Below are 25,382 nucleotides of genomic sequence, written 5' to 3' on the forward strand. Positions count from 1 at the left end.
TAATTTATCTCACCACAGAAACAGAAGAGAAGCGGAAGTTATTCTCCGAGCTGATGGCGCGAATGACTGGAATACGGCTTCACACGAATTTTCAAAATAAAATACTGACAGATTAGCAATTTAATTATCCTGCTGTCTTATATTTCTATGTGTGTCTGCGATGAAATGATAAAAACTAAGTTTAAATGAGATCAAAATCTTCTAGAAATTAGTTTTAATCCTCGTAATCAAGATTCTGCTAGGTCTTGCGGTAAGTCTTCATTTGTTATTATGAGTGTTTGTTCAGGTAACGTTACTTACGTTAGTTTTATTTTAATAAATTCAAGAAGACACGCAATAGATTCACTTACACGGTTTTAGAGCTGTACAACAGTTTGACTCTTTGACGTCTTGGCCTTGTTTATGAGATAATCAAAACAACCTGCAGTGAGACATCGAGGATTATGCATTATTTGTGTCATAATCCTACACACCATCCATCCGTTGTTCGATTTTTGTATTAAATTATTATTTACTTTGTTAAACCTAATACAAAATCGAATATACAGGTATTACATAAAGAAATGACACTATTGAGAGAACGGGATACTAACGTTAACGATTAGCAGATGTTTACAGTGTTTAATGATGACATTAAATCCTTGCCCGTTTGTTTCCACGTGATGTAGATTATATGCCAGCATGTCAGAAGGCAACAAGGAGGCATACATTGTGAAATTTGTTGAACGCAATGGACAAAAGAGTGATCTTGCTCTCCAGGCCTATAAGGTGATCATAATGTGTCATTCTTGTTAACATCTGTCACTGAATGCTTCTTATATTTTATAATATCCTTTGAACCTTAATAGCACTACTTGATGTCTTTTGCTCAAATAATCATTTGTTCATCTTCAGGCAATAGTGGAACTGCAGTCAGAGAAATACGTGCAGACGTTGGACGAGGAAGCCGCTCTAGAGCTGGACCACAATGACAAGTCCCTGTTTGTTTTCAGTGACTTCACCAGCAGTGCCTTTGATCGCTGCAGAGGGGTGTGTTTGTGGGACTCCTCACTTTTTGTATTGATAAGCAGTTGGCCACTTTAATTCCATTCCATCCAGAGAAAATATAATTCTGTGTTAATTTATAGCATTTATATGAAATGTGTAGCTTTTTATGGTCTCGGTTACTGATGAACTTTTGAAATGAATTTTTTGACTCAAAGAATTTATTACAGAGACATCAAAACCTAATTTAAACTGTTCAAAGGGTGATAAACCAGTCATAGTTCTTCAGCAAACAAGCTGCCTTGGTATTTCTGCTGAACAAATTTTATCTATTGCTACTCTAGAGTTATTTTTGGTCCGGGTGAAGCGCTGACATGTGTAATTGTAGCTTACACTACCAGTCAAAAGTTTCTGAACAAAGAATCTTTAAGAATTCTCTTCTGCTCACCAAGCCTGCATGTGTTTGATCCATAAAACAGCAAAAGCAGTAATATTGTGAAAGATTTTTACTATTTAAAATAACAGCTTTCTATTTGAATATATTTGAAAATGTGATTTCAGAGCTGTATTTTAGCGTCATAACTCCAGTCACACGATCCTTCAGAAATCATTCTTATATTCTGCTCAAAAAACTGTTGGAAAGAGCTGAGTAGAATTTTATTTAGGTTTCATTGATGAATAGAAAGTTCAGAAGATCAGCATTTATCTGAAATAGAAATATTTTGAAACCTTATTATTTATTAATGTCTTTCTCATGACTTTTTATCAATTGAATGCATTCTTGCTAAAGAAGTATTCATTTCTATAATTTCATAATTTAATAATACATATATAACGATTTAAATATACTGACTCCAAGCCTTCAGATGTTATTTAGTGTACAAAAGATTTTTATTTCAAATAAATTAAATTGAATAAATGCTGATCTTTGGATCTTTCTATTCATCAAAGGATACTGAAAAAAATTAACTTGACTGTTTTAAATAATATTATTATTAATAATAATAATAAAAGTGTTTCTTGAACAGCAAATAAGCATATTAGAATGATTTCTGAAGGATGTGACGCTGAAGACTGGAGTAACGATGCTGAAAATTTAGCTTTGATCACAGGAATAAATTACATTTTAAAATAAATTCAAATAGAAAGCAGTTATTATAAATCGTAAAATTATTTCACAATAATAGTGCTTTTGCATTATTTTTGAAAAAAAATAAATAAATAAATTCAGGCTTGGTGGGCAGAATAGAATTATTTAAAAAAACAAACAAAAAATAAAAATACAAAAAACTTACTGTTTAAAATCTTTTGACTCGTAGTGTATCTTTCTAATTTTCACAAAATAAACAATGACACAATCAAAAGATGTCATCAGTGAAACACTTATTAAACGTTAAAAAAAACAAAAACAAAAATTTTTTGTGGCTGTTGATATTTTTGTACATCGCTAATCTCTGCATTATTTACAAAACCTGAGTGATGTATAACTTAAGTTTTTATACGTGCACACTAAAGTTTAGTGATTTATTTAATTTTTTTTTTTCATTTTAGCGCATTTATTTGAAACTGAAATCTGAAATTTTGTAACATTACAAATGTTACGTTCAATAATTTTACAATGTTAATAATTTAGCAAAACTATGTTTGTCATGTTTGCAGCTGGGATGCAGGATCGTGAGTCCTCTGGTAGTGCTGTTTTGTCTGCAGAAGCAGAGATGTGTGCCCAAAGCAGAGCAGCCCGTGTACAACATGGCCATGGCTGATGTCACTATCTCCTGCACCAACCTTGACAAAGAGGCACGGGTAAGGAAACACATTGATTATTAAGTCAAATATATACTGCAATTGCTTATTTTCTCCATCTTTGCTTACAGAGTGTATAAAATGTCATAGAAATAGTGAAATAATTACATCTGCATGTGCAGATCTACACGACAATTAAGCAGCTGTTTTGTTGTTCTTGTAGAGTGAAGTGATGGATCTTGTCCAGCTGATGGGTGGACGGGTCTACCGTGATCTCAATGTGTCTGTCACTCACCTGGTGGCAGGTGAAGTGGGGAGTAAGAAATACCTGGTGGCCGCAAGCCTTGGGAAGCCCATTCTTTTGCCCAGCTGGGTGAAAGTATGCTGGGAAAAGTCTCAGGATAGGTAAAGTCTACATGGTTAAAGTCACCATGGGATAAGTCACTGTGAACTCGAAATTGACAACTCAACATTTAATGGAGTATTGCAGTGTTGTTATAAGCAATTTATCCATACCATACACATCTTTAAAAACAAAATAACGTCCCCTTACTTTCACAACATCTCTACTCTGATGACTTGTGTACCAGATGGTGAGGCTAAAAAAAACCCTTCACAATCTTTGTTTTCTTTTTTCCCCCACAGTGTTTTCCATCACTCTGAACTGAAAACGGAGGACTATCGGTGTCCAGTCCTGAAAGGCTGTACGGTGTGTGTGACGGGACTCTCTACTGTGGAGCGTAAAGAGGTTCAGAGGTTGTGTGACCAGAATGGAGGCAATTACACAGGGCAGCTCAAGATGAATGAGTGTACTCACCTTATTGCCAGTGAACCCACAGGTGACCCTGTAATCTCCGACCTCATCAGTATGTTTTTGGACACAGTCCTAGGATGTTCTTCACTTCATTTTGTGTGTTGCATTTCAGGTCAGAAATATGAGTTTGCCCGTAAATGGAACGTATACTGTGTGTCCCTGCACTGGCTGTTTGACAGCATCGAGAAGGGCTTCTGTCAGGATGAGAGCAGGTATGCCGTGGAGCGTGGAAAGAAGGCGGCGGAGGAGAAGCCAGGCAGACCCAACACTTCCACTCCTACAGGATCCAACAGGAGCAAAGAGGGTGAGTAAAACACTGTTTTATCATTCAGCTTGAGGCACCATTTGTGTTGTACGGAAATAATTTATTTTTGGAAAGAGATTAACACAACGCTTTAAATTGATTTATTGTTAATAAATATTGTTACCAATGTTTTTATAAAAAAAAATGTATTCAAGGAATCTTTCAAATATTAGAATTTCCAATAAAATATTATGCAGCACAGTGATTTTATTTAATTTTTATTAAAAAAAAAAAAAAAATGATAGTAATGATATATGTTTTTGTGTTTGAATCTCTGACACTGAAGGAGTAATGACTGCTAAAATTTCATTTTTTCTAACACAGGAATAAATGCATTAAAATACATTTATTTTAAATTTTCACAATATTACTGTTTTACTGTGTTTTTGATAAAATAAATGCAGCCTCGTAGATCCCATGAGACGTATTTCAAAGATACATTTTTAATTTTAAGTTGTGGCCTAGTGGTTAGAGAGTTTGACTCCTAACCCTAGGGTTGTAGGTTTGAGTCTCGGGCTGGCAATACCATGACTTAGGTGCCCTTGAGCAAGGCACCGATCCCCCAACTGCTCCCCTGGCGCTGCATCATAAATGGCTGCCCACTGCTCCGGGTGTGTGTGTGTGTGTGTGTGTGTGTGTATTCACTGCTCTGTGTGTGTGCACTTTGGAAAGGTTAAATGCAGAGCCCGAATTCTGAGTATGGGTCAACATACTTGAATGTCACGTCACTTTCACTTTTTCACTAATTATGACCAGTTCCAGTGTATGATTTATTGAGTTTACAGGTGTATATTTCTCTGTTATTTGTTTGTGCAGAAGGTCCCTCACTTCTGGGATTGAGCCATATTTCTAATATCAGTATGAATGTCAATGAAACAGCCCTCACCACAGCAGGAATCAGCCACATAGAGACTCCTGATCCAGTTGACTCATTTGATGTCACTGTTTGTCGAGTTGATGACCTGTTGGATGGCTGTAAGGTTAGTTTGTTTTAAACATTTCCTGAACAATTTTAAGTGATGCATTTGAGACAGCGTTTAGTGATATCTTAAGGATTAAGCCTATGAGATATCTTTTTCATTTGTGTGAATTTAAACGTTGAATCTGGAAGGAAAAAACTTCCATCACTGACCCTTTTTCGCTTTCTTTTGTCTTTTAGTTATATCTATGTGGCGTATCAGGAAAGAAACTGGAGAAACTGCGGCGGATGGTGAACTCTGCCGGAGGGCTGCGCTACAACCAGCCCAGCCAAGAGCTGACCCATATAGTGATGGGTGAACCAGACCAGGGGGTCAAAGTCTTCCTTGACAAAGCCACTCACAGGTCAGTCTAAGGCTATGTTTACACAACAACAAGGCAGTCAAAAACAGAAAAGTTTTTCAATTGTATTTTTAAAAAGTTGTATGCATGACAACATTTTCAAAATGATTTGCGTTTACACATCCGTGAAAATGGCCAAAAACACTGTAGTTGGCCAGTAGTTGGCACTGCAAAAAAAAAAATCTGAACTGATCCGATACAGAAAATCCTGCACATCTGCCAATACCGATCTAATCCGATACCAGCGCAGTTTTTTTAATCAATGTAGAATTTCTATACTTGACCTGACCGTCACTCTTTTGTGTGTTAAACACAATCTACTGCATTAAAGACAACTTCATTTTAATGAAACATAAGTGAAACATTTTTATTTACAAATAAAAGTGAATGTCTAAATCTGGTAACATGTTATACATTGCTTTTTGTGTAGATACTTAATGTATTAAATCTGTGCGTTAGTTTATTGAGCCTTTTCTTTGAACAGTTTTAAACCTCAGTTACTGTGCGCTCTTGAAGAGTGTTTCATTGTTTTGACTGTAGTAACCTGTAGTAACTGTAGTTTGATTGTTGATGACAATCCGCAGCGGAAAGTAGAGTTTATTTGAACTTGAATTTAATGACTTAAATATTAATCTGTACCTCACATTAAACTATGGAACAGCTTCAGAACACTTGAAATATAGTGCATGGAAACTTTTTGGTGCTTTATAATGTTTTTGTGTCTTTCATGAGGCTCAACAATAACACAGAATAGTATACGCACAATATCGGATTTTGATCGGTTCATCTGACCGATACCCGATTCGGGAGAAAATGGCAGTATCAGAGCCGATACGATACGGAGTATTGGATCGATGCATCCCTAGATTATATGTTGTATATGATTCATCTCTGCTGTTGGTTGTAATATTGTTGAAGTAAATCCACACTTTGCTGAAGAAGCATTAGCAAACTCTTGAGAAGCAACAGCAGTACCATATACTCCACCGTTGTTGTGTATGTTTGTTCACGCTTGCCTTTAAAATCGACATGTCTACCTACCTAGCATGTACTACACATGCGTATGCGTTTTCAAAGATTCCTGTTTTGGGTGTTTACAAGGAAACTATAACGGTGGCATTTAAAAAAAAAAAGAAAAAATTGAAACCTGTTTTCAAAAATATGAGTTTTTAGTCCCCAAAATGCCGTTGTCGTGTAAACAAACAGACAAAATGCATAAAAAGTTTCCAGTTTTTTTTACTTGTGTTAAACGTAGTGTAAATGGGCCCCTAACTCCATGTCAAGGTTACTAGTTGCAGAAAGTGCAAGGTAGGGGTGTGCGATAATATTAGGGGTGTGCCGGTTTCAGAATTGGTGATGACGGTTATGATGTGAGTCAAATGTGACGGTTCATAAAATAACCGTCGGGGGGGGAGGGGGGGGTCCAAGTCAATTGGTTGTTCTTGGAGATAGCGGGTTAACTCCGTGTTAGCGCGCGCTCTGATCGGTAAAGGGGCAGAGATTTCAGACCTCCGTTTATTAAGGAGATCTGTCACAAAACTCATCATCCGCGCCAACGTTTTAAAAAAAAAAATTCAAAGCCGCACCCGCCCGCCATCCGCTGATTGTTTTGGGGTCTATGGCGATGCAATGCTTTGCTGATGCGAGCCGCAAAAAAAAAGCCATTGCCATTTGCCCATTAGCTCCGCCCACTACCGGAGAAACTGGTATGTCTTCTGCTTGTTCGAAAATGAATATGAATAATTCTAAATTTAATCCATTATTTTGACAGGAGAAGACAACAAAGAATAGTTTACATATAGCGTGTTGTTTAAGCGTGGTAAGACTCTCGCTCTCTCTCTCTTTGCATGTGTGAGCAAAACATGAAACAGTAAAGTGACGGTGAGTCGTGCGCATTCACAAAGAGTTTACAGAGTGTCAAATACAGGTGCGCTGTGTGTCCATTGAGATGAGCTGAAAAGTTCAGATCGCTTGAAGGAGAGAGAACTCTGAAGCTCAGATGCTGAAATTAATGCAAGCGTCATGCGCTTCAGTCTATGTAGTAAACAAACCTGCACGTCTCTGCCATTCATTAATTCACACAGAGACGCGCAGAACACGGATTTATATTTTAAACAACTTTTGCGGCTTAACATTTACAGATACTGGTCCATATGGAGATTTGATTTGATTATTTTATGCTAACTTTGGCAAATTCCATGACTGTCCATATTAAAATGCAAGTTTCATTTTCATGACTGGATTTCGAGATTCCGTCCTCGTTTTTTGCTTCATGGAAATCATAGAGCAAATTTCAAATCCGCACCCGCCCGCCATCCACTGCTTGTTTTGCGGTCTATGGCGATGCAATGCTTTGCTGATGCGAGCCGCAAAAAAAAGCCATTGTCTGTTCTAGAAATGATGCAGCAAAGATATTTAATGCTAAAGTATGAGGCATAGGCCTACGCTGAGTTTCATTTACGATGAGATGTGCTCTAGGTCACATTGCAGTGCAAGTGAACGCGGCGCGCTGGTGCTTCCATGTCACGGTTATCATTGTCTGCTTTATTTGCTTTTTATTTATTAAAATACATGCAATTGGTTGATGAAACATTTATTAAAATTAAGATAAAATTTGTACAAAACGAAATTCGTTTTTAAGAAAGGTTTTCTACAAAGCAAAATTTTATGAAGTGGTAAATATCATGTCTGATGATTTACAAAACTTCATTAAGTGGTAAAAACCATGTCTCCCTATATATTGCGCATCGTATGATCCTATCTAAAAAATGAAAATAATTTTTGATAAAAAATGTTTGTAAAAAATATTTTAATGACATGGTTTTGGCGGTTATAGAGTTCTAATGACGGTGTTCAACTATAACCGCCGGTCTCACGGTTATATACTAACCGTCACACCCCTAGATAATATCATAATTGTCGTTCAGTGTGCTATTTGAAATTAGCGTGTATTTTGCAAAGACCATTCAAAGCACCTACAGAGAAGACTAGACTAGTGCGTGTGTGCATTTAGAATGCATTCTTTCACTGCATGATTCAGTCTGTTAAAATACATTTAGAATGATCACCAAATTCAAGACATGGTGGCAGAAAATTGTATATTTATACCACTTCATATAGTTAATAAATTTCACAGAGTGCACATTTTTCCCCTCAAATTTACCATAATTAAAATTTAATATAGTTTTTTAATGATAGTTCAATAAACAAGAAGTTTATTAAGAGATTTACATTTTAGACGCCATATTGGCTGTTTTTCCTCTATTTCGCCAACAAAAATAATTTCAAACACTGCCACACAGCACTATTTTACGTGTTTGCGCAATGACAGAGTTTTGTTCCTGAATAATTTACAGTGACTTGCTGCCACATACCGACAGTTTTAATTTCACATTTAAAGAATGTTTTTATTATTTAAATATATATTTTTTTTAATTATTAGAATTCAACATTTCATTTATAATAGAGTAAAATATTATTTTATATTATATATAAGGGGAAGTCGTGGCCTAATGGTTAGAGGGTTGGACTCCCAATCGAAGGGTTGTGGGTTCTAGTCTCGGGCCGGAAGGAATTGTGGGTGGGGGTAGTGCATGAACAGCTCTCTCTCCACCTTCAATACCACGACTTAGGTGCCCTTGAGCAAGGCATCGAACCCCCAACTGCTCCCCGGGCGCCGCAGCATAAATGGCTGCCCACTGCTCCGGGTGTGTGCTCACAGTGTGTGTGTGTGTGTGTTCACTGCTCTGTGTGTGTGCATTTCGGATGGGTTAAATGCAGAGCACAAATTCTGAGTATGGGTCACCATACTTGGCTGAATGTCACTTCACTTCACTTTATGCATTCTTCTAGGATTTCACCCTCAGGGGGATTTAGCCCTCAGAGAGACCATTAGGTACAGTGATACAAATTACCTTAACTGTATTTTACAGTGCTTATAAAAACTCTATTACTGGATGAAGTAAATATAGACAATTGCCTATTAAAGTTATATGATTTATCACAGCGGGCGAGTACCACATTGAGATCTCTTGTGACATCTTGATAAACTTTGAGGAAACAGCACTGGCCTGATCATTCAGATAGCTGATTAAAGTGTTAGTAGGGCTGAATCCCACCTAAAAAGGCTCTAGAACCACCCCTGGTGTAAAGTCCACTGCTTCTGTGTTCTTCTCCTCAGACCCCATATAGTGACCGTGCAGTGGTTGCTGGAGAGTTTCTCCCGTGGCTCTTTGCTCCCAGAGGATGGTTACCTTCACCCCTCATTTCTGCCCCCTGCCCCAGCTGCTGTTGATATGCCTGCTCCTCACAAAGCTGCCCCCCGCGCCTCCAGACCCTCTATAGCTCCCCCTCCTGCCCGTAGTCCAGGCCGACAAGCCAGAGCAGAGGAAGACCTGCTATCACAGTACATGGAGAATGACCAGACTGTGGGTGAGTTGATAAATATTTAAATCCTCCTCAGTCTACACCTGTCTGTCTCCTTTATTCTTCCTTGCCTGTCTTTCCCATAGTGGAGCTGCCTCAGGCCACTGATAGTACCAGCACCAGGCAGAGCGAGAGCGTTTTGCTTCCAGAGCCTCCACCTGCAGTGAAAGACTCCACCTTTGTTGAAACCTCAGTGGGTGGCCTTTTTGCAGGGAAGCGTTTTATTTTGGTTGGTTTTGGAGCTGAGGCTGAAGCGCAGCTCTCAGAACTAGTCATGGAAAACGCTGGGAAGATCTTGGTCGGCCGCTCCAGAGCTGTGGCGCATTATGCCATCGTGCCACTGTTGGGCTGTGATGTGGAGGCCACGGTAGATGAGGTTGCGACAGATACCTGGCTGGTGAGAAAGATACGTTTGAGTCTATGCACAGGCAGGATACTTTCTGTGATGTTTCTTTATTACTAATGGAGTGTTTGTGTGTTTGTGCTCAGGCCATGTGTGTGGAGCAGCAGTGTGTTTTGCCACTACCCTCTCATCCTCTGTTCACTCCAGTAGCAGTGAGAGAAGGCTTCTATCCTCTCAAAGACTGTGTGTTGTCCGTCAGTCAGTTCACTGGATCTGAGCGGGAGTCTCTCATTCAGCTTGCTGAACACCTGGGAGCGAGGTAAGACCTTTTGATCACAGTCCTCACCTTCTAGGTAGTTCCAAGTTTAAAATCATTGGTCACCCATAAGCCACTCACATAACATTTATGATGTTATGCGCCGACTCAGCCACCTCGAACTTCCACTGTAAACACAGGAATGCTGCGAAAAACAAAACCATCGAGCAAGTTTTGCTGCCTCGTTAACCTGATCCTGCATGCCTTACATCAGACCTAAGAGTTTTTAAAATGTAACTTTGAAGCGCAACTGCAATTTTACTATTCAGAACTACAAGTGTTTACATATATATAATTTTTTCTCAGAGCTAATCTCATGTTTTCTTATCTCTCTCCCCCTACACACCGGTCTGCAGTGTTCAGGATTACTTTGTGCGGACTGCTAATCAGAGAAAAGGAATGCTGGCCAGCACTCATTTGGTACTCCAGACTCCTGAGGGCACAAAGTACCAGGCGGCCCAGAAATGGGGTCTACCTGCAGTCACAATCCGCTGGGTTTTAGAATCTGCCAGAACAGGGAAGCGTGCTGATGAGGCACGATACCTGGTTGACCTGCCTCCCTCTCCAGGTCAGTCAGAAGTAGAATTATAAAGAATGTTTTGTGACTAATTAACAACCTGCTGTGACAGAGTTATGATTTTAAGACTGAAATTATATTTTGACTGACTTAATACAATTTAAGCGATGTCATAGACCAGTATAGTATACAACTTGGACACCAAATATCACTCTTTCTTTGTGATTTTTTTTTTTGTATAGAGAGAACCGAGGACAGTTTTGTCGGAGCATCTCAGAAATACCCGCCACCACTGCACCTCCTTCAGCGCTCTCCAGAGTTACCACTTCTGGGCCCACAAAATAGTGCTGCCATCACCCCTCTGGACACGGCTCGCTTTCAGAGTCGCACTGTCCGCTCAGCAGTCAGGAAGCTGAGACAGGGAGAGGAGGAGCAGGCCAATGTAGCAACCCCAGGACAGGAGGAGGCCAAAGGAGCCCTGCAGAAAGACTCTTCCCTCCAACTAGACACTCCCTCTCGGTTCCTGAGCAGAGACAAACTCTTCGGACCCTCATTTAACACAAAGGTGAGCTGGACATGGGAAGGGATTTAATTATAAGCCTTGTTTAGAGTTAAAAAGTTAGTTCATAGACTGATATGAAAAGGCAACACTGTTTGTTCCATTGTCAGAAAAATTTAAATGCCATAGAATGCATTTATACAATATTTTAAAATGTTCTCTGATGTCTCCAGAGTCTGTATATTAAGTTTTATCACAAAATACCACACTGATAATTTTTTATAGCTTGTTTAAATTGCCACTTTTATGATCTAAGACAAAAGGAGCTGTTGGGGTTGCCTAATCCCATTTCCCCATGGGTTTAAGCAACCCCAATAATGTGGTATTTAGCCCCTAAAATGCTAATTTTACCAGTGGAATGGAATCCCACAAAAAATGTATATTTTACCCCACCGGAATGTGATTTTTACCGGGGATCCCCCTCAAAATGTGATTGTGCAAGTCGAGTTTGAGTAGCAGTTGAGCTGGTTGTGTTGTGAAAACCTCCCAACCCTGCTGGAGCTTCAAGAGCTTATGCATAACTGGTGTAACAGTTTAACTGGTGGCTACTGACTTAACATTGCTTCCAAATGCAATTTTTAACTACCACATTCCTATTTTCGATCATTCTGGTAGCACATGAATGGAGCATCACTGAAGATAGACAGTGGTAGCTTTAGCAACATCAACCTTACAGAGAGCCAAGAAGCTATTTTGGAAAACAAAATATGGTGTGTGATGCTTACTTTGCCTGGAGTCTGGATGTTTGCAGATGAAGCGTTGGTATCGATTCCTCTTTTAGAAGCAATCTTTGCACAACTCTAGCGCTGAACTGACCCACGTTTGTGGGACAGTCCAGTGTAAAATGTAAGCGCAATTGTATAGGAGTTTTTTTTTATAATGTTTTTTTTTAGGACATTTCCTTTGAAAATGAGAGTTACAGTAAGAGAACAGTAATAGAGGACCGCTGCTTCTCACTCAGAGCTGTGAATATGCTAATAGGGCAGAGAGCGTCACAAATGGGCGGGACTTTCATCGACTATGTCATCATAGTAGTGAGAAACCTAGAAGTGCTATTGTGGGGAGACTGTTTATGAACTTTTGGGATTATAAAACAATGAGCGGGTGGATTTTTACCATTTATAGGCTGGTTGTTTTCACACACTGCGGCCACACAACAGTGTTCAAACATCTTGTAAAAGTGATTTTTGCATTCTATGGCACTTTTAACCCATTACAATTTTTTTTTGTCTATTCAGTATTACATTTCTTCTAATGGTCAGAGACAAGTGCAAAATGATTAAGATAAAACTAAACATTTTGTAATATGGTGGTATGTCTGTGTCGTAGGATGTGTTTGACCATTTGCAGACTCCTGGTAATAAGCCTCAGCAAGGTCAGGGGGCTGAGACTCCTCTGTCGGAGGTCATTGAGAGGAACCTTAAAGCTGCAGTTGCCAACAGCAACCGCAGTCATGTCACGAGTCTCGCAGCCATGACTGCCAGTCCACAACTGGGAAAAGAGCCTGAAGCTGAGGTACACACACACACACACACACACACACACATACACATACACACACTCAGAACCTCTATGTGTATACAGATATATTCAGGTGTGTCTGTGTCTTGCAGGTGAAGCAGAAGGCTGCAGCTCCTCTTAGTGGGGTGGTGGTGTGTATAAGCAAGAAATTAAGCAAGAAACAGAGTGAACTCAATGCAGTGGCCGCCTCTCTAGGAGCAGACTTCAGGTATATGCCAAATCTCTCTCATTTTCAGTGAGTCTGTCTAAAAGTAATAATGCAATCTGAGATGTTGGTTGGAAATACAGATTTGTTTTTAACCAAACTGGTGGAGTTAATGCATTTTCTCTCTTATAGATGGTCGTGTGATGACTCTGTCACTCACTACATCTACCAGGGTAAAGTAGGAGACAACAGTAAGGAATACAAAGCTGTCAAAGAGAGAGGACTACATATAGTGTCACAACACTGGCTACAGGCTGTACGTATCTCACAAAACCGGGTGTCTGTGTAAATTCTGAATGTGTTCATTCTGAATTAACGCATGGAAGTTGAAGTATTAATGCTTTATATTTTTGTGGAATCTGTGATGCAGTTATTCAGGAATCTTTGATTTAATAAGAAAAGGATTTATTTGAAAAACAAATCTTTGTTACATAATGTTTTTACTATCATTGGCTGCGTTTCCATTACATTTCAAATTGCGCAAATTGAAAATTGAAAATGCGCCTATTGGAAACGTATAAATTTAGCAAAATACCCATATATCACAAAAAAGATTTTAAGCTCGAATAACAGTTTTAAAGGCAGCTTGTAAAAGGAATAGGATTTTTTTTTTGCATTTACAGAGCACGTGGCTTACGTAAAAAGTCATATCACTCTTCAATGTACTATAACCTCTAAGAAACACTTCATATGTGGCCGCTCTAAGTATAAGGGGCTTTCCTTGCCATTTCTTGTTAGACAATTTACACTGCACATATCTGCGGCGTGTTACGGAGCTGATCACGGCCACTCTAGTCAATGTATGTGTTTATATGAGCCACACGTTTCAGAAGAAGCTTTGATTAAATATAATGGCTAGTGCAGTGGCTGCGATCTACATAATACTACCAAAATCTGTCACCATGATTTGTCGCGAAAGGAAAAAATATAAGATTTAGTCGCATAACATCAGTTAATGCAAATGCACGGTTCGCAATACTTTTTTTTTTTAATCAACATTTATAAAATATTGCTGAAGTTTTTCGCAGATCTGTAATGGAAACACTACTTTTAATCAGTCAAGTTAAAAAAACAAAAACAAACTTGTATTTCATATTATATTTATTTAAACATGCAACAAAGATGTGAACTGTTTTATTAGTACATAAAAATAACCTTAAACATGATGAAAAGCTGGAGGTTTAAATCCCGTTGTACATATTATTTTCAGTGTGCAGATGAGCAGAAGCATGTGTCCGAGTCACTCTACCCTTTTACATTCAACCCCAAAATGAGCCTCACCATGAGTCAGGTGGCAGATAGCACTCAGAGGTCACCTCCTCCGTCCACCCCCCGCACCAGACTCAGGCCGTTTACAGAGAATGAGGAGACCAGGGTGACGGATTTATACCTTTCACTGCACCCATACCCATACACTTTAGCTCTATCATATAGAGGTTTTTTTAATATCCTGTAACTTGTGATCCTTTAAAGCTTAGTCCTGTTGACAGCATCGCAGACATCTCTACTCCTCGGAGTGTCAGTGTGGGAGAGCCTGAGAAAGATCAGACCGCCAGCACTGAAAGAAGTGAGTCATCTTTAAAGATGTGTCTTTGATTCCTGTATTAAATCTCCATGTTTGTCTCTGACTGATCTAAAGTCACAATTCAAAGCTTGATCTCTGCCTTCATTCCTTTTTTTTATCTTCTCCCTCCCTCAGATCTCACAGAAACGCTTGAGATGAGAGAGAGTCTTCAAAAGCAACTTCAGGAGATCATGTCTGCTACTAAACTGACCAGCGGCCGTCGAGGCTCCTCGCGGTTGGTCAGGACAGGCTCAGGGGGACTAGAATCACCCCACACCCCGGACAGCCTGGGGCGAATGGGAAGACGCAGCCGCACTTTAGAGGCCCTACGGTATAAAAACAAGACTAGCTAGAGTACTGTCTCTGATCCCTTCACTATCTTAAAGCTTGTAGCATCTGATTGCTGTTGCATCACTTTTTCCCATTGTGAAAGTTGGGTTTTTAAGACCGCATGATAAAAGATTGTGTTTTGGCAGAATGTCACGTCAAGTAGCTGTGGACCTGAACACAGAGCCATCTCAGAGTGAGCAGATCGTGTGGGATGACCCCACTGCACGAGAGGAGAGAGCTAAACTGGCTGATAACCTGCAGTGGCCTGGCAGCCCCTCCCAACACTCTGAAACCATCGTCCCACCGCCCCTCTCTGACCACACAGCCAGGGACTCTATGACCGACTCGGAGCTTGTGGAAATGGGTATGAGAAAAATGCTTTACATTTTCAGAAAATTGACATACTTTTGCCAGATACACTTCTATTCAAAAGTTTAGGTTTGGTAAGAATTTCTTAATGTTATGCTAACCAAGGCTTGATCATAAATACAGTAAAAACAGCAATATTAAGGAAATGCTATTTAATTTACAGACTTTTCAACTTTTAAGTATAGTTTCAAATGAAATGTATAGTTGAAAAGGTAAAGCAGATTTTCCAAAAAAATGAAAAAAAAAACATTTGTTTAAATGGTAATTAAATATGAAATGGTAATACTAACCATCGGTACTTTTTATCATGGTTTATCACACCAATAACCGTTTCATCCATAAATGCATTCTTTCTGAATAAAAGAATAATAAATAAAAAAACATACCTCAACTTTTGAACCCTAGTGTAAAGACGTAAAATCACTTTATAAATGTTCTGATTCAACCCTTCTGACCCTTCACAGCTGCATTTGAAGTCATCGACGCACAGCTGAAGCCAAAGGTGACCCCACCTCCAGCTGATAGGCTACAGAGCCCTGAAACACCTGAAGCACTCGCTCTTGCTTTCCCCACCTCTAAACCTGCAGTTCCTTCCCTTCCACAGGTACACATACCTAGGGCTCTCTTTCTTGAAGGATTGGCTGCTTTTGAGTGGCTCAATGTTGTTATTTAGATAACCATATATATTTTTTGCTATATAAATAAGCTTGTGCGGTTTTATTGATTCATTCATACATACATACACACACACACACACACACACACACAATTTAGTTCTGATTCTCAAATCTGACTGGAAATGAGGCTTTCCAAGAGTGCTTATATTTCACCAGTATCAGCACTGGGTCTCTGCATGTGTTAAAAATGCAAATCCATTCATGAATGAAACAAACTTTTAAAATTAATTGAACTTTACATGAACAGTAGTTATAATTCTTTTTATTCAAATTTGATCTAACTGGATCTTTCTTTAACAGACTGAAGATAAGGAGGAGGAAAAGCATCCTCCGCGATTCTTGCTGTCTTCATTGAACCCACAGGAGCGCATCGACTACAGTCATCTCATAGAGGAGCTTGGTTAGTACACAAAGCAACCTAGTTTCTCCCATTTCTTGTACTTTTTATGGTGTCTGTCAGTGTACCTGACTGCACTGAACTTAATTTAGGAATGTGTAAAACTACAAAACTACAATGCAATTAGCTAATTGGTCTTATGGATAGGTCTGTATTAGGGATGCACGATATAAGATTTTTGCTGATATCCGATATGACTGTATTTTTCAACTCATTTTGGCTGAGACCGATATATTTCCTTTTGTTTGTAAACAACACCAAGCCTCTCCTGTGTGGAAATAAGCAGCTTATTTTTTTTCAATTTGTTTAGTTTTTAACAAGAAATTATATGTTTGAATTAAACAGTAATGGTAAAGTTATTTAAAAAATCTGAAAATCTTTTAGAGCTTCTAATTTGTTTTCAAAAATAACATATTACATATTAGTCGCATCAGTCCAAAAATATGTCATGATGAGGAAAAAAACATTTAAGTCGCACTGGACTATAAGTCCTACAGTATTGTTCAAAATAATAGCAGTACAATGTGACTAACCAGAATAATCAAGGTTTTTCGTATATTTTTTATTGCTACGTGGCAAACAAGTTACCAGTAGGTTCAGTAGATTCTCAGAAAACAAATGAGACCCAGCATTCATGATATGCACGCTCTTAAGGCTGTGCAATTGGGCAATTAGTTGAATTAGTTGAAAGGGGTGTGTTCAAAAAAATAGCAGTGTGGCATTCAATCACTGAGGTCATCAATTTTGTGAAGAAACAGGTGTGAATCAGGTGGCCCCTATTTAAGGATGAAGCCAACACTTGTTGAACATGCATTTGAAAGCTGAGGAAAATGGGTCGTTCAAGACATTGTTCAGAAGAACAGCGTACTTTGATTAAAAAGTTGATTAGAGAGGGGAAAACCTATAAAGAGGTGCAAAAAATGATGGGCTGTTCAGCTAAAATGATCTCCAAAGCCTTAAAATGGAGAGCAAAACCAGAGAGACGTGGAAGAAAACGGAAGACAACCATCAAAATGGATAGAAGAATAACCAGAATGGCAAAGGCTCAGCCAATGATCACCTCCAGGATGATCAAAGACAGTCTGGAGTTACCTGTAAGTACTGTGACAGTTAGAAGACGTCTGTGTGAAGCTAATCTATTTTCAAGAATCCCCCGCAAAGTCCCTCTGTTAAAAAAAAGGCATGTGCAGAAGAGGTTACAATTTGCCAAAGAACACATCAACTGGCCTAAAGAGAAATGGAGGAACATTTTGTGGACTGATGAGAGTAAAATTGTTCTTTTTGGGTCCAAGGGCCACAGGCAGTTTGTGAGACGACCCCCAAACTCTGAATTCAAGCCACAGTACACAGTGAAGACAGTGAAGCATGGAGGTGCAAGCATCATGATATGGGCATGTTTCTCCTACTATGGTGTTGGGCCTATTTATCGCATACCAGGGATCATGGATCAGTTTGCATATGTTAAAATACTTGAAGAGGTCATGTTGCCCTATGCTGAAGAGGACATGCCCTTGAAATTGTTGTTTCAACAAGACAATGACCCAAAACACACTAGTAAACGGGCAAAGTCTTGGTTCCAAACCAACAAAATTAATGTTATGGAGTGGCCAGCCCAATCTCCAGACCTTAATCCAATTGAGAACTTGTGGGGTGATATCAAAAATGCTGTTTCTGAAGCAAAACCAAGAAATGTGAATGAATTGTGGAATGTTGTTAAAGAATCATGGAGTGAAATAACAGCTGAGAGGTGCCACAAGTTGGTTGACTCCATGCCACACAGATGTCAAGCAGTTTTAAAAAACTGTGGTCGTACAACTAAATATTAGTTTAGTGATTCACAGGATTGCTAAATCCCAGAAAAAAAAAATGTTTGTACAAAATAGTTTTGAGTTTGTACAGTCAAAGGTAGACACTGCTATTTTTTTGAACACACCCCTTTCAACTAATTGCCCAATTGCACCGCCTTAAGAGCGTGCATATCATGAATGCTGGGTCTCGTTTGTTTTCTGACAATCTACTGAACCTACTGGTAACTTGTTTGCCACGTAGCAATAAAAAATATACTAAAAACCTTGATTATTCTGGTTAGTCACATTGTACTGCTATTATTTTGAACAAAACTGTATATTAGAGAAAACATTACCGTCTACAGCCGCAAGAGGGCGCTCTATGTCTTCAGTGTAGACTACAGGAGCACTGAGCAGCATAGAGCGCCCTCTGCCGGCTGTAGACGGTAATGTTTTCTATTGGTTCGTTTCTCTTGGTTCATGTAAAATTAATTTAGATAAATAAGTCACACCTGACTATAAGTCACAGGACCAGCCAAACTATGAAAAAACGACTTATAGTCCAGAAAATACAGTATATACAATTTATTTAATTTACAAGTGTTAAGGTTTTTTTTTTTTTTTTTTTTTATGTAAGCTTAGGCTTCTGACCTTTAAATCAAAACATACTCCTGACTTTGACATCAATTACTGCTTTATTTAATCAGAAACACAGTTTAAATGTTATTTGTGTATTTATTTCATTTTATCAGAAGTAGGGCCAAAAATGCCCCCTTCAGAATTAAAACTCCTTACCGGATGGTCATTAGGATCCTGGGGAGGCTTCCGCTGCATGTGCTTTGACTGTTCACTGTATCATACACAGAATGCATCATTTTGTACTTGCATTTTCAGTCCAAATGCAGCAATCCAAAACATTGAAAGTAATCATCATTCAGACTAGGGCTGTACTATTATGACAAAAATCATAATTGATTATTATTCCCTTGAAATTGTAATGGCAATTATCACAATTTACATAATACATTTTATAAACATAAAAAAACTAGCTGAAAACACTCTAACTGAAAAATGTTTTGCTTTTCTATATATTAACTAGCCTCAAATGGCAACTATACATCAAATTGGTTTCTTCTTTAAACTATAAAAAGTAAACATGGACATGGACTAACAATATCCAGTGGTATTTTTATTTTTTATTAACTAATGTTAACAAAAATAATAAATCCATTAACACATGTATTGCTCATTGTTAGTTAATGTTAATGCTTTAACTAATGGAACCTTATTTTAAAATATTACCAAAAAAGTATTTTTTGGTATTTTAAAGGGTATTTTAGTTTTACTTCAATACAATATCTGAAAAAAAAAAAAAGTATAGAATGAAAGTGTGGTCATTAATCACTTAACCCCATGTCATTCCAAACCTGTAAAAGCTTTGTCTTCGGAACACAACTTAAATGCTGTTCTTTCTGAACCTTTCTCATTAAATTGACCATTATACTTTGCGATTAATTCAACTCTATTTTTTTTTTTTTTAAGTAACAGCTGGAGTAATGGCAAAAAATTCACTTTTGACGTCAGAAGAATAAATTACATTTGAAAATATATTCAAATAGGAAACAATTCTTGTTTTACTCTGTATTTTTACTATATTCAGTTGTTCTATTCCATATCTAAAGCTTCTCTTTTTGATGCAGGTGGTGTTGTGCTGGAGAAACAGAGTTTTGACCCCAGCTGCACTCATGTGATTGTTGGTTATCCTCTGAGGAATGAGAAGTATCTGGCCGCTATGGCAGCAGGCAAGTGGATTCTTCATCGCTCGTATCTGGAGGCCTGTCGTGCAGAAGGACACTTTATAGAGGTATGTGTCCCCATTACTGATTAGTGTCTTTCGGTGATAAAAGATGATGTTGTTCACATCCTGTATGTGTACTAGGAGGAGCAGTACGAGTGGGGTAGCAGCTCTATCCTGGACGCTCTGCCATCCATCAACTCTCAGCAAAAGAGACTGGCACTAGCAGCCATGCGATGGAGGAAAACACTACAAGACAGCTCAAACAAGGAGGTACACGTATATGTTTTGCTTGGGTGAGCATGCAAGTACATGGTTCAGCACCTAATGCTTTTGACATGCAGGGTGCGTTTGGGGGTTGGACTGTGATGCTGAATATTGACCAGGCCAGAGAGGCTGGATTCAGACGGCTGCTGCAGTCTGGGGGAGCCAAGGTCTGTTGTTTTTGTGTTCTTCTCTTTTGATTCCACACTGAATCCATAAGTAACATTGGATTCCTGTGACCTTACAGCCAGTGATTTCTGTTTTCCCCTCGTTTCTGTCTGTGTTGTTTCTATGTCTTGTATTAACCCTCTCTATCCCTGTATAGGTGTTGCCAGACCCTTCTCCTTCACTGTTTAAAGAGGCCACACATCTGTTTGTGGATTTTAGTCGGTTGAAACCAGGTGATGTCAGAGTGGACGTCAGTGAAGCTGCAGCTCAGGGGGTCAAATGTCTAAAACCAGAGTACATTGCTGATTACCTCATGCAGGTGAGAGCTGATGATGATGACACCTGACTTGGGCAGCACGTTTTGGGGGATTTTTTTTTTGCTTTGATTGTTTAAAGGGCTGCTCAGTTTGTCCAAAAATGTGTAATTGTGCATCAATATGACTATAAAAAACAGTGTTAATTTCGTTGACGAAGACTATGACGAAAAATATTCGTCAACTAACCTTTTTCACGGACGAAAACTAAATAAAAACTAAATAAAAAGTCAGATATGATGACGAAAAACGTGACGAAATATAACTGACTAGTCAACTAATAAAAATCAGACGAAAATATATGGGAGGTACGAATGGAGAAGAGATCCAATCAGAGCGAATCTTTGAGGGTAGGTTGATCTATGCAGAAGCAGCCAAGCCATTTTAAAAGCCGAGGCAAATGCAAGCGCAACAGCTAAACAAACGCAGCAGCAGTTACACAGAAAAGAGAACAAAGATGAGTTTGCAGAAATTCGCACAGTTTCGAGGACGTTTTCATAACAGTTAAGTTGTTTACACAGGGAACTACACTGCGACCTTTTGAAATGCCATTGCGACCCAAATTTTTATGGGGTCGTAAATGTATCACTGATTATTTTTGTAACTACTTATGTGTAATTCTATGTTTTAATATTAGCATTTATTAAAACTGAAATGTGTATTTTAAGAATACGTTTTATAACGTGCTCTGAGCATTCAACACATCAAGTTGGCTTCAGCCCCGTGATGCGGGAAAGTTGAACTGAGCAGCTGGTTACTCGCACAACACTGAACCGAGCTCTCCTTCAGGACGTTTGCGTCCTCCTGCACCCGAACGAACAAATACAAATCGCATTTTAAATAAACATAAGAAAAAGAGTGAAAAGTGAAAGAGCTCAATTCAGCAGCGCGGTGTTCTGGTGTTCAGGGAGCTAGCAGAGACGCGTCTCAAAGTCTTCTTGCTTTTGTACCGACAACAAACATACTAAGTATGTCAAAATACCCGTCTTGGAAAGTGTGTTCGAAAAAGTCTGTAGTTATGTCTTCAGTGAAAGTAAAGAGTTGGAAAGAAATCGGATGCGTATCTTTATAATGGATTCATTTGTCTCTTAAAGTGACCGCGCCTAATTACTAGCTCTGCTGTCAGTGTCTTTAATGTATGAAAATGAAAGTAAATCAATCACTGCTCTTTATTGAATTACTTAGTAGTTTTAACAAGAATTTATTTAAGAAGTCAATCCAAAAATCAGATAGAATAGATTATATTGTTTTACTAGTGACAAAAAAAAAAAAACGTTGTAAGAAACGTTGAAGGTGTCTGAATACATTTTGGTTTGATTGTGTATTTTATTTTACAGTGAAGACTATGCAGTGCTATTTAAAATGAACAAAAACAAACTTAAAAAAAATGTAAACTTTGTGTAAATAGCACAAATAAAGAAATAGAATGAACATACAATACAAATATAATATAGGTGGTTGTCTATTTCAATAATACTGTACTTCATCTTGAACGAATGTCATATGCATTGCATATCATTCAGGACGAATGCATATCTTTTTCAAAGAGCATGTATATTTTTCATGGAGAGCAGGCCTTATATTTATTTTATAAATACCATTCCATAACAGACTGATGGAAACATTTAGTCAAGTCAACTAAGTTGACTTTGTTCTACTAAAAAAAACTAGACTAATACTAAAAGACTTAAGACTAGACTAAGACTAAAACTCTTATGATATTTAGTCGACTAAAACTAGACTAAGACTAAAACATTTCAGATGACTAAAATGTGACTAAAACTAAATGGTGTGTTATTCAAAAGACTAAGACTAAGACTAAATCCGAATTTTCTGACAAAATTAACACTGATAAAAAAGAATCTTCACAAAAACTATTAAAAATATTAAACAAAATAGATAGTTGCAAGCAGCAGTTATCGGGGTCCAAACAGCTCATTAGGACCATATAGTTAATCAAAAGTTGTATTCTGTTACTGGATTACAGTAGACAAATAATATTATTTCCTAATTATATTGGAAAGCAATATATTAGTTATGCCTGGAAACTTGACAAATGTTTTCATGTGTATCATTAGAATATATATAAAAAAAAATACAATAATCACAGATTTCCTTGCAAACTGATTAGACTTGGATTTGATTAGATTTTAAACTTTATGAAACTATAATGAATTTTAAGTCAATCTATTAAACAGAGACCTAAAAGGATCTGTTATCCTTTTGTCAGCATTGTCTAAAGCTGCTTTGCAAACAGTGTAATGAAGAGTACATAAACAGCCTAAAATGATGTGTGTGTGTGTGTGTGTGTGTGTGTGTGTGTGTGTATGTATGTATATATATATATATATATATATATATATATATATATATATATATATATATATATATATATATATATATATATATATATATATATATATATATATATATATATATATATATACCACCCTACCAAGTTTGGGCGTGGTCGCATTAGAAGATAATGAAAGGAGACGTGAAAAACGGACATCGCGCTGTTTTCATATGGATTACTTTATCACAGAGTATTTGTTTTGGCAGCACTTGTTTAAAAGTAGAAAAATCAGGCTTTCTATAGATATCTCTCTCATGTCTCTTCGTTGAGTATTCACAGAGTTAAAGTTCATTTTAATGATGCGTGTCTAAATGAAGCAGACAAAGGCTGCAGACAGCACACCTTGTTTGTTATCTTTATTTTATAAATGCACAAAGTTTCGTTGCTATTATGTCTGTATACTTAAAGTAGACTATTACAGATTCGATCGATGTATTGCTCTTATCTGTACGATCATAAATTAAAGTGTAATTTAAGTTCTTTTCAGGGTTATCAGGAGAAAATGACTCGTAGTCATTGAAAAGTATGATTTGTATACATATATAAATAGCTTCTTTTTTCAGGAGCCTTCTCCTTCAATGGATGCTTACTATCTTCCTGGTGCAGCTACGGATGATCTAGAAAAAGTTCAAGATACATCTTCACGCAAACGGAAAGCCTCTGGGGAGAAGTCCACATTGAAGAAGAGTCGTGTGAGATAAAACATCCGATTTCAGATGCTAATGTAATATGTATTTAAGTGATTTTATTCAATTATTACATTGTTGATAAAATATGTCTGTCTTGTCAATAAAAAATCAATTCATAAAGTGAAACACAGTCCAAGACTGCTAGACATTTCTAGAGTCTGATGTACTACCACTTTCTTCCCTGCAGAGGGAGCGTTTTTTACAGAATGGAAGGGTAGTAAGACTTCCTGGTCATTTTATCCTTAAATTACCATGTATTACCTATCATGTACAAAAAGAGTTGTGTTTTTTCCCATCACTAATGGATGAACAAGTACTATTTAAATATAATTAGAAAGAGGCTTAAAGGAATAGTTAACCCAAAAATGTTTAATTCTGTCATTAATCACTCACCCTGTCGTTCCAAACCCCTTCATTCATTTTTTTTTGTTTTGTTTGCGTCCTAAAAGTATTTTCGTAGCTTCATAACATTGCGGTTGAACCACTGATGTCACATTGGCTATTTTAACAGTGTCCTTACTACCTTTCTGGGTCTTGTTGAAAGTTATAGTTGCGTTACTGTATATGCAGAGTCAGAAAGCTCTCGGATTTCATCAAAAAAAATTGTGTTCCGAAAACGAATGAAGGTCTTCAGAATGACATGAGGGTTATTAACATGTAATTAATACAAATTGTAATTTTTGGGTGAACTATCGCTTTAACAATTATTTGGCGTAGTCGAACAGAATGTACAGGTGGATGAACTAGACAATGAGAAAATTAACTTGAATTACTTTGAGGTCTCATAAACAGTAATAGAGTCTACTTCATTTGAATTTAAAAGTGGTTTGTGATTCAGTTTAGCACTGTGTTCGGAGAATCCTGATTATCAGATAGAGGGGAATGAACATTTACTCAAGGTGTTGCTTACAGTCCCTGTTTGTGTAACACTCCTTACGAAAGACATCAGAATCATATGTGTCCACAGCAACCGTTCCGTTACTAATGGCAACAAGTGCTGCTGTCTGGTATATGTCATAGAACCAATTCATATTATTACTTGGTGAAATGCACATAAATTGTTTGAACTCTTTCAGTACTCTCCTATAGTAACAATAGGAAAAACAGTTTTTATGTAATTATCAACAACCTTCAACCAACCTTTTTTGTAGTGCCATCTCTTCATATACTACACTATTAAGCTCATTTTAATGGATTTCATTTTTAGTGTTTAAACTGTGCCTACTAGTCTTTGCCCCACTCTTTTCACTCACAATAACAGATTACTATATGTTTTTACATTGAAGTATGCATGAAATCCCTTGATGCCTGTCGCTCATATTCACTTTGTGCCCTAACTGGATTTGCTTGAGAAGTCTGGTGGCCTATATGGGCATGTAAATGATTTCCCCTGGTCATGGCTAAGCCTGCCACCAGCCGACTACTGAGACTGGGGGGTTAAACCACAGTCTCAAAGCCTCCGGATTACCAAGTTGGATCCCCCATTTGTCACAGAGGGAGGGAGGTGATCGGGTAGGGGGAGGGAAAAGGGCTGTTCTGAATGCCTGTTTCACTTACCGAACCTAAATCTGCTAATGTCACTGCACTCTGTGTTTCTGCCTTTGTGTTTCTTTGCTTCAGT

The 25,382-nt window shown here is 37.9% G+C and overlaps 1 protein-coding gene across 1 annotated transcript; it reads left to right on the forward strand.

The window, feature by feature from the left end:
• The first annotated feature begins 18 nt into the window (after nt 1-18).
• On the forward strand, nt 19-23,891 carry LOC113042342 (DNA topoisomerase 2-binding protein 1-A-like). The gene is made up of 28 exons (XM_026201133.1): nt 19-250; nt 669-768; nt 895-1,029; nt 2,644-2,787; nt 2,951-3,132; nt 3,373-3,566; nt 3,654-3,845; nt 4,662-4,825; nt 5,005-5,168; nt 9,346-9,596; nt 9,677-9,987; nt 10,080-10,252; nt 10,606-10,817; nt 11,009-11,331; nt 12,655-12,840; nt 12,939-13,054; nt 13,184-13,307; nt 14,262-14,426; nt 14,525-14,618; nt 14,751-14,946; nt 15,092-15,309; nt 15,779-15,918; nt 16,292-16,391; nt 19,876-20,039; nt 20,115-20,243; nt 20,315-20,404; nt 20,560-20,721; nt 23,636-23,891. Exons 2-28 carry the CDS (start codon nt 682-684, stop codon nt 23,771-23,773), a joined length of 4,554 nt encoding a protein of 1,517 aa, XP_026056918.1. The 5' UTR covers nt 19-250; nt 669-681; the 3' UTR covers nt 23,774-23,891.
• Nucleotides 23,892-25,382: the final 1,491 nt, after the last annotated feature.

This window comes from Carassius auratus, chromosome 24, assembly GCF_003368295.1.
Source record: "Carassius auratus strain Wakin chromosome 24, ASM336829v1, whole genome shotgun sequence".
In the NCBI taxonomy this organism is placed as follows: Eukaryota; Metazoa; Chordata; class Actinopteri; order Cypriniformes; family Cyprinidae; genus Carassius; species Carassius auratus.

Excerpts from the sequence above, each read along its gene's own strand:
- LOC113042342 (XM_026201133.1), top strand. The coding sequence starts at position 682 with ATGTCAGAAGGCAACAAGGAGGCATACATTGTGAAATTTGTTGAACGC. Across the intron at positions 3,567-3,653 it reads TATTGCCAGTGAACCCACAG|GTCAGAAATATGAGTTTGCC; the intron begins GTGACCCTGTAA and ends GTTGCATTTCAG. Across the intron at positions 10,818-11,008 it reads TGACCTGCCTCCCTCTCCAG|AGAGAACCGAGGACAGTTTT; the intron begins GTCAGTCAGAAG and ends TTTTTTGTATAG.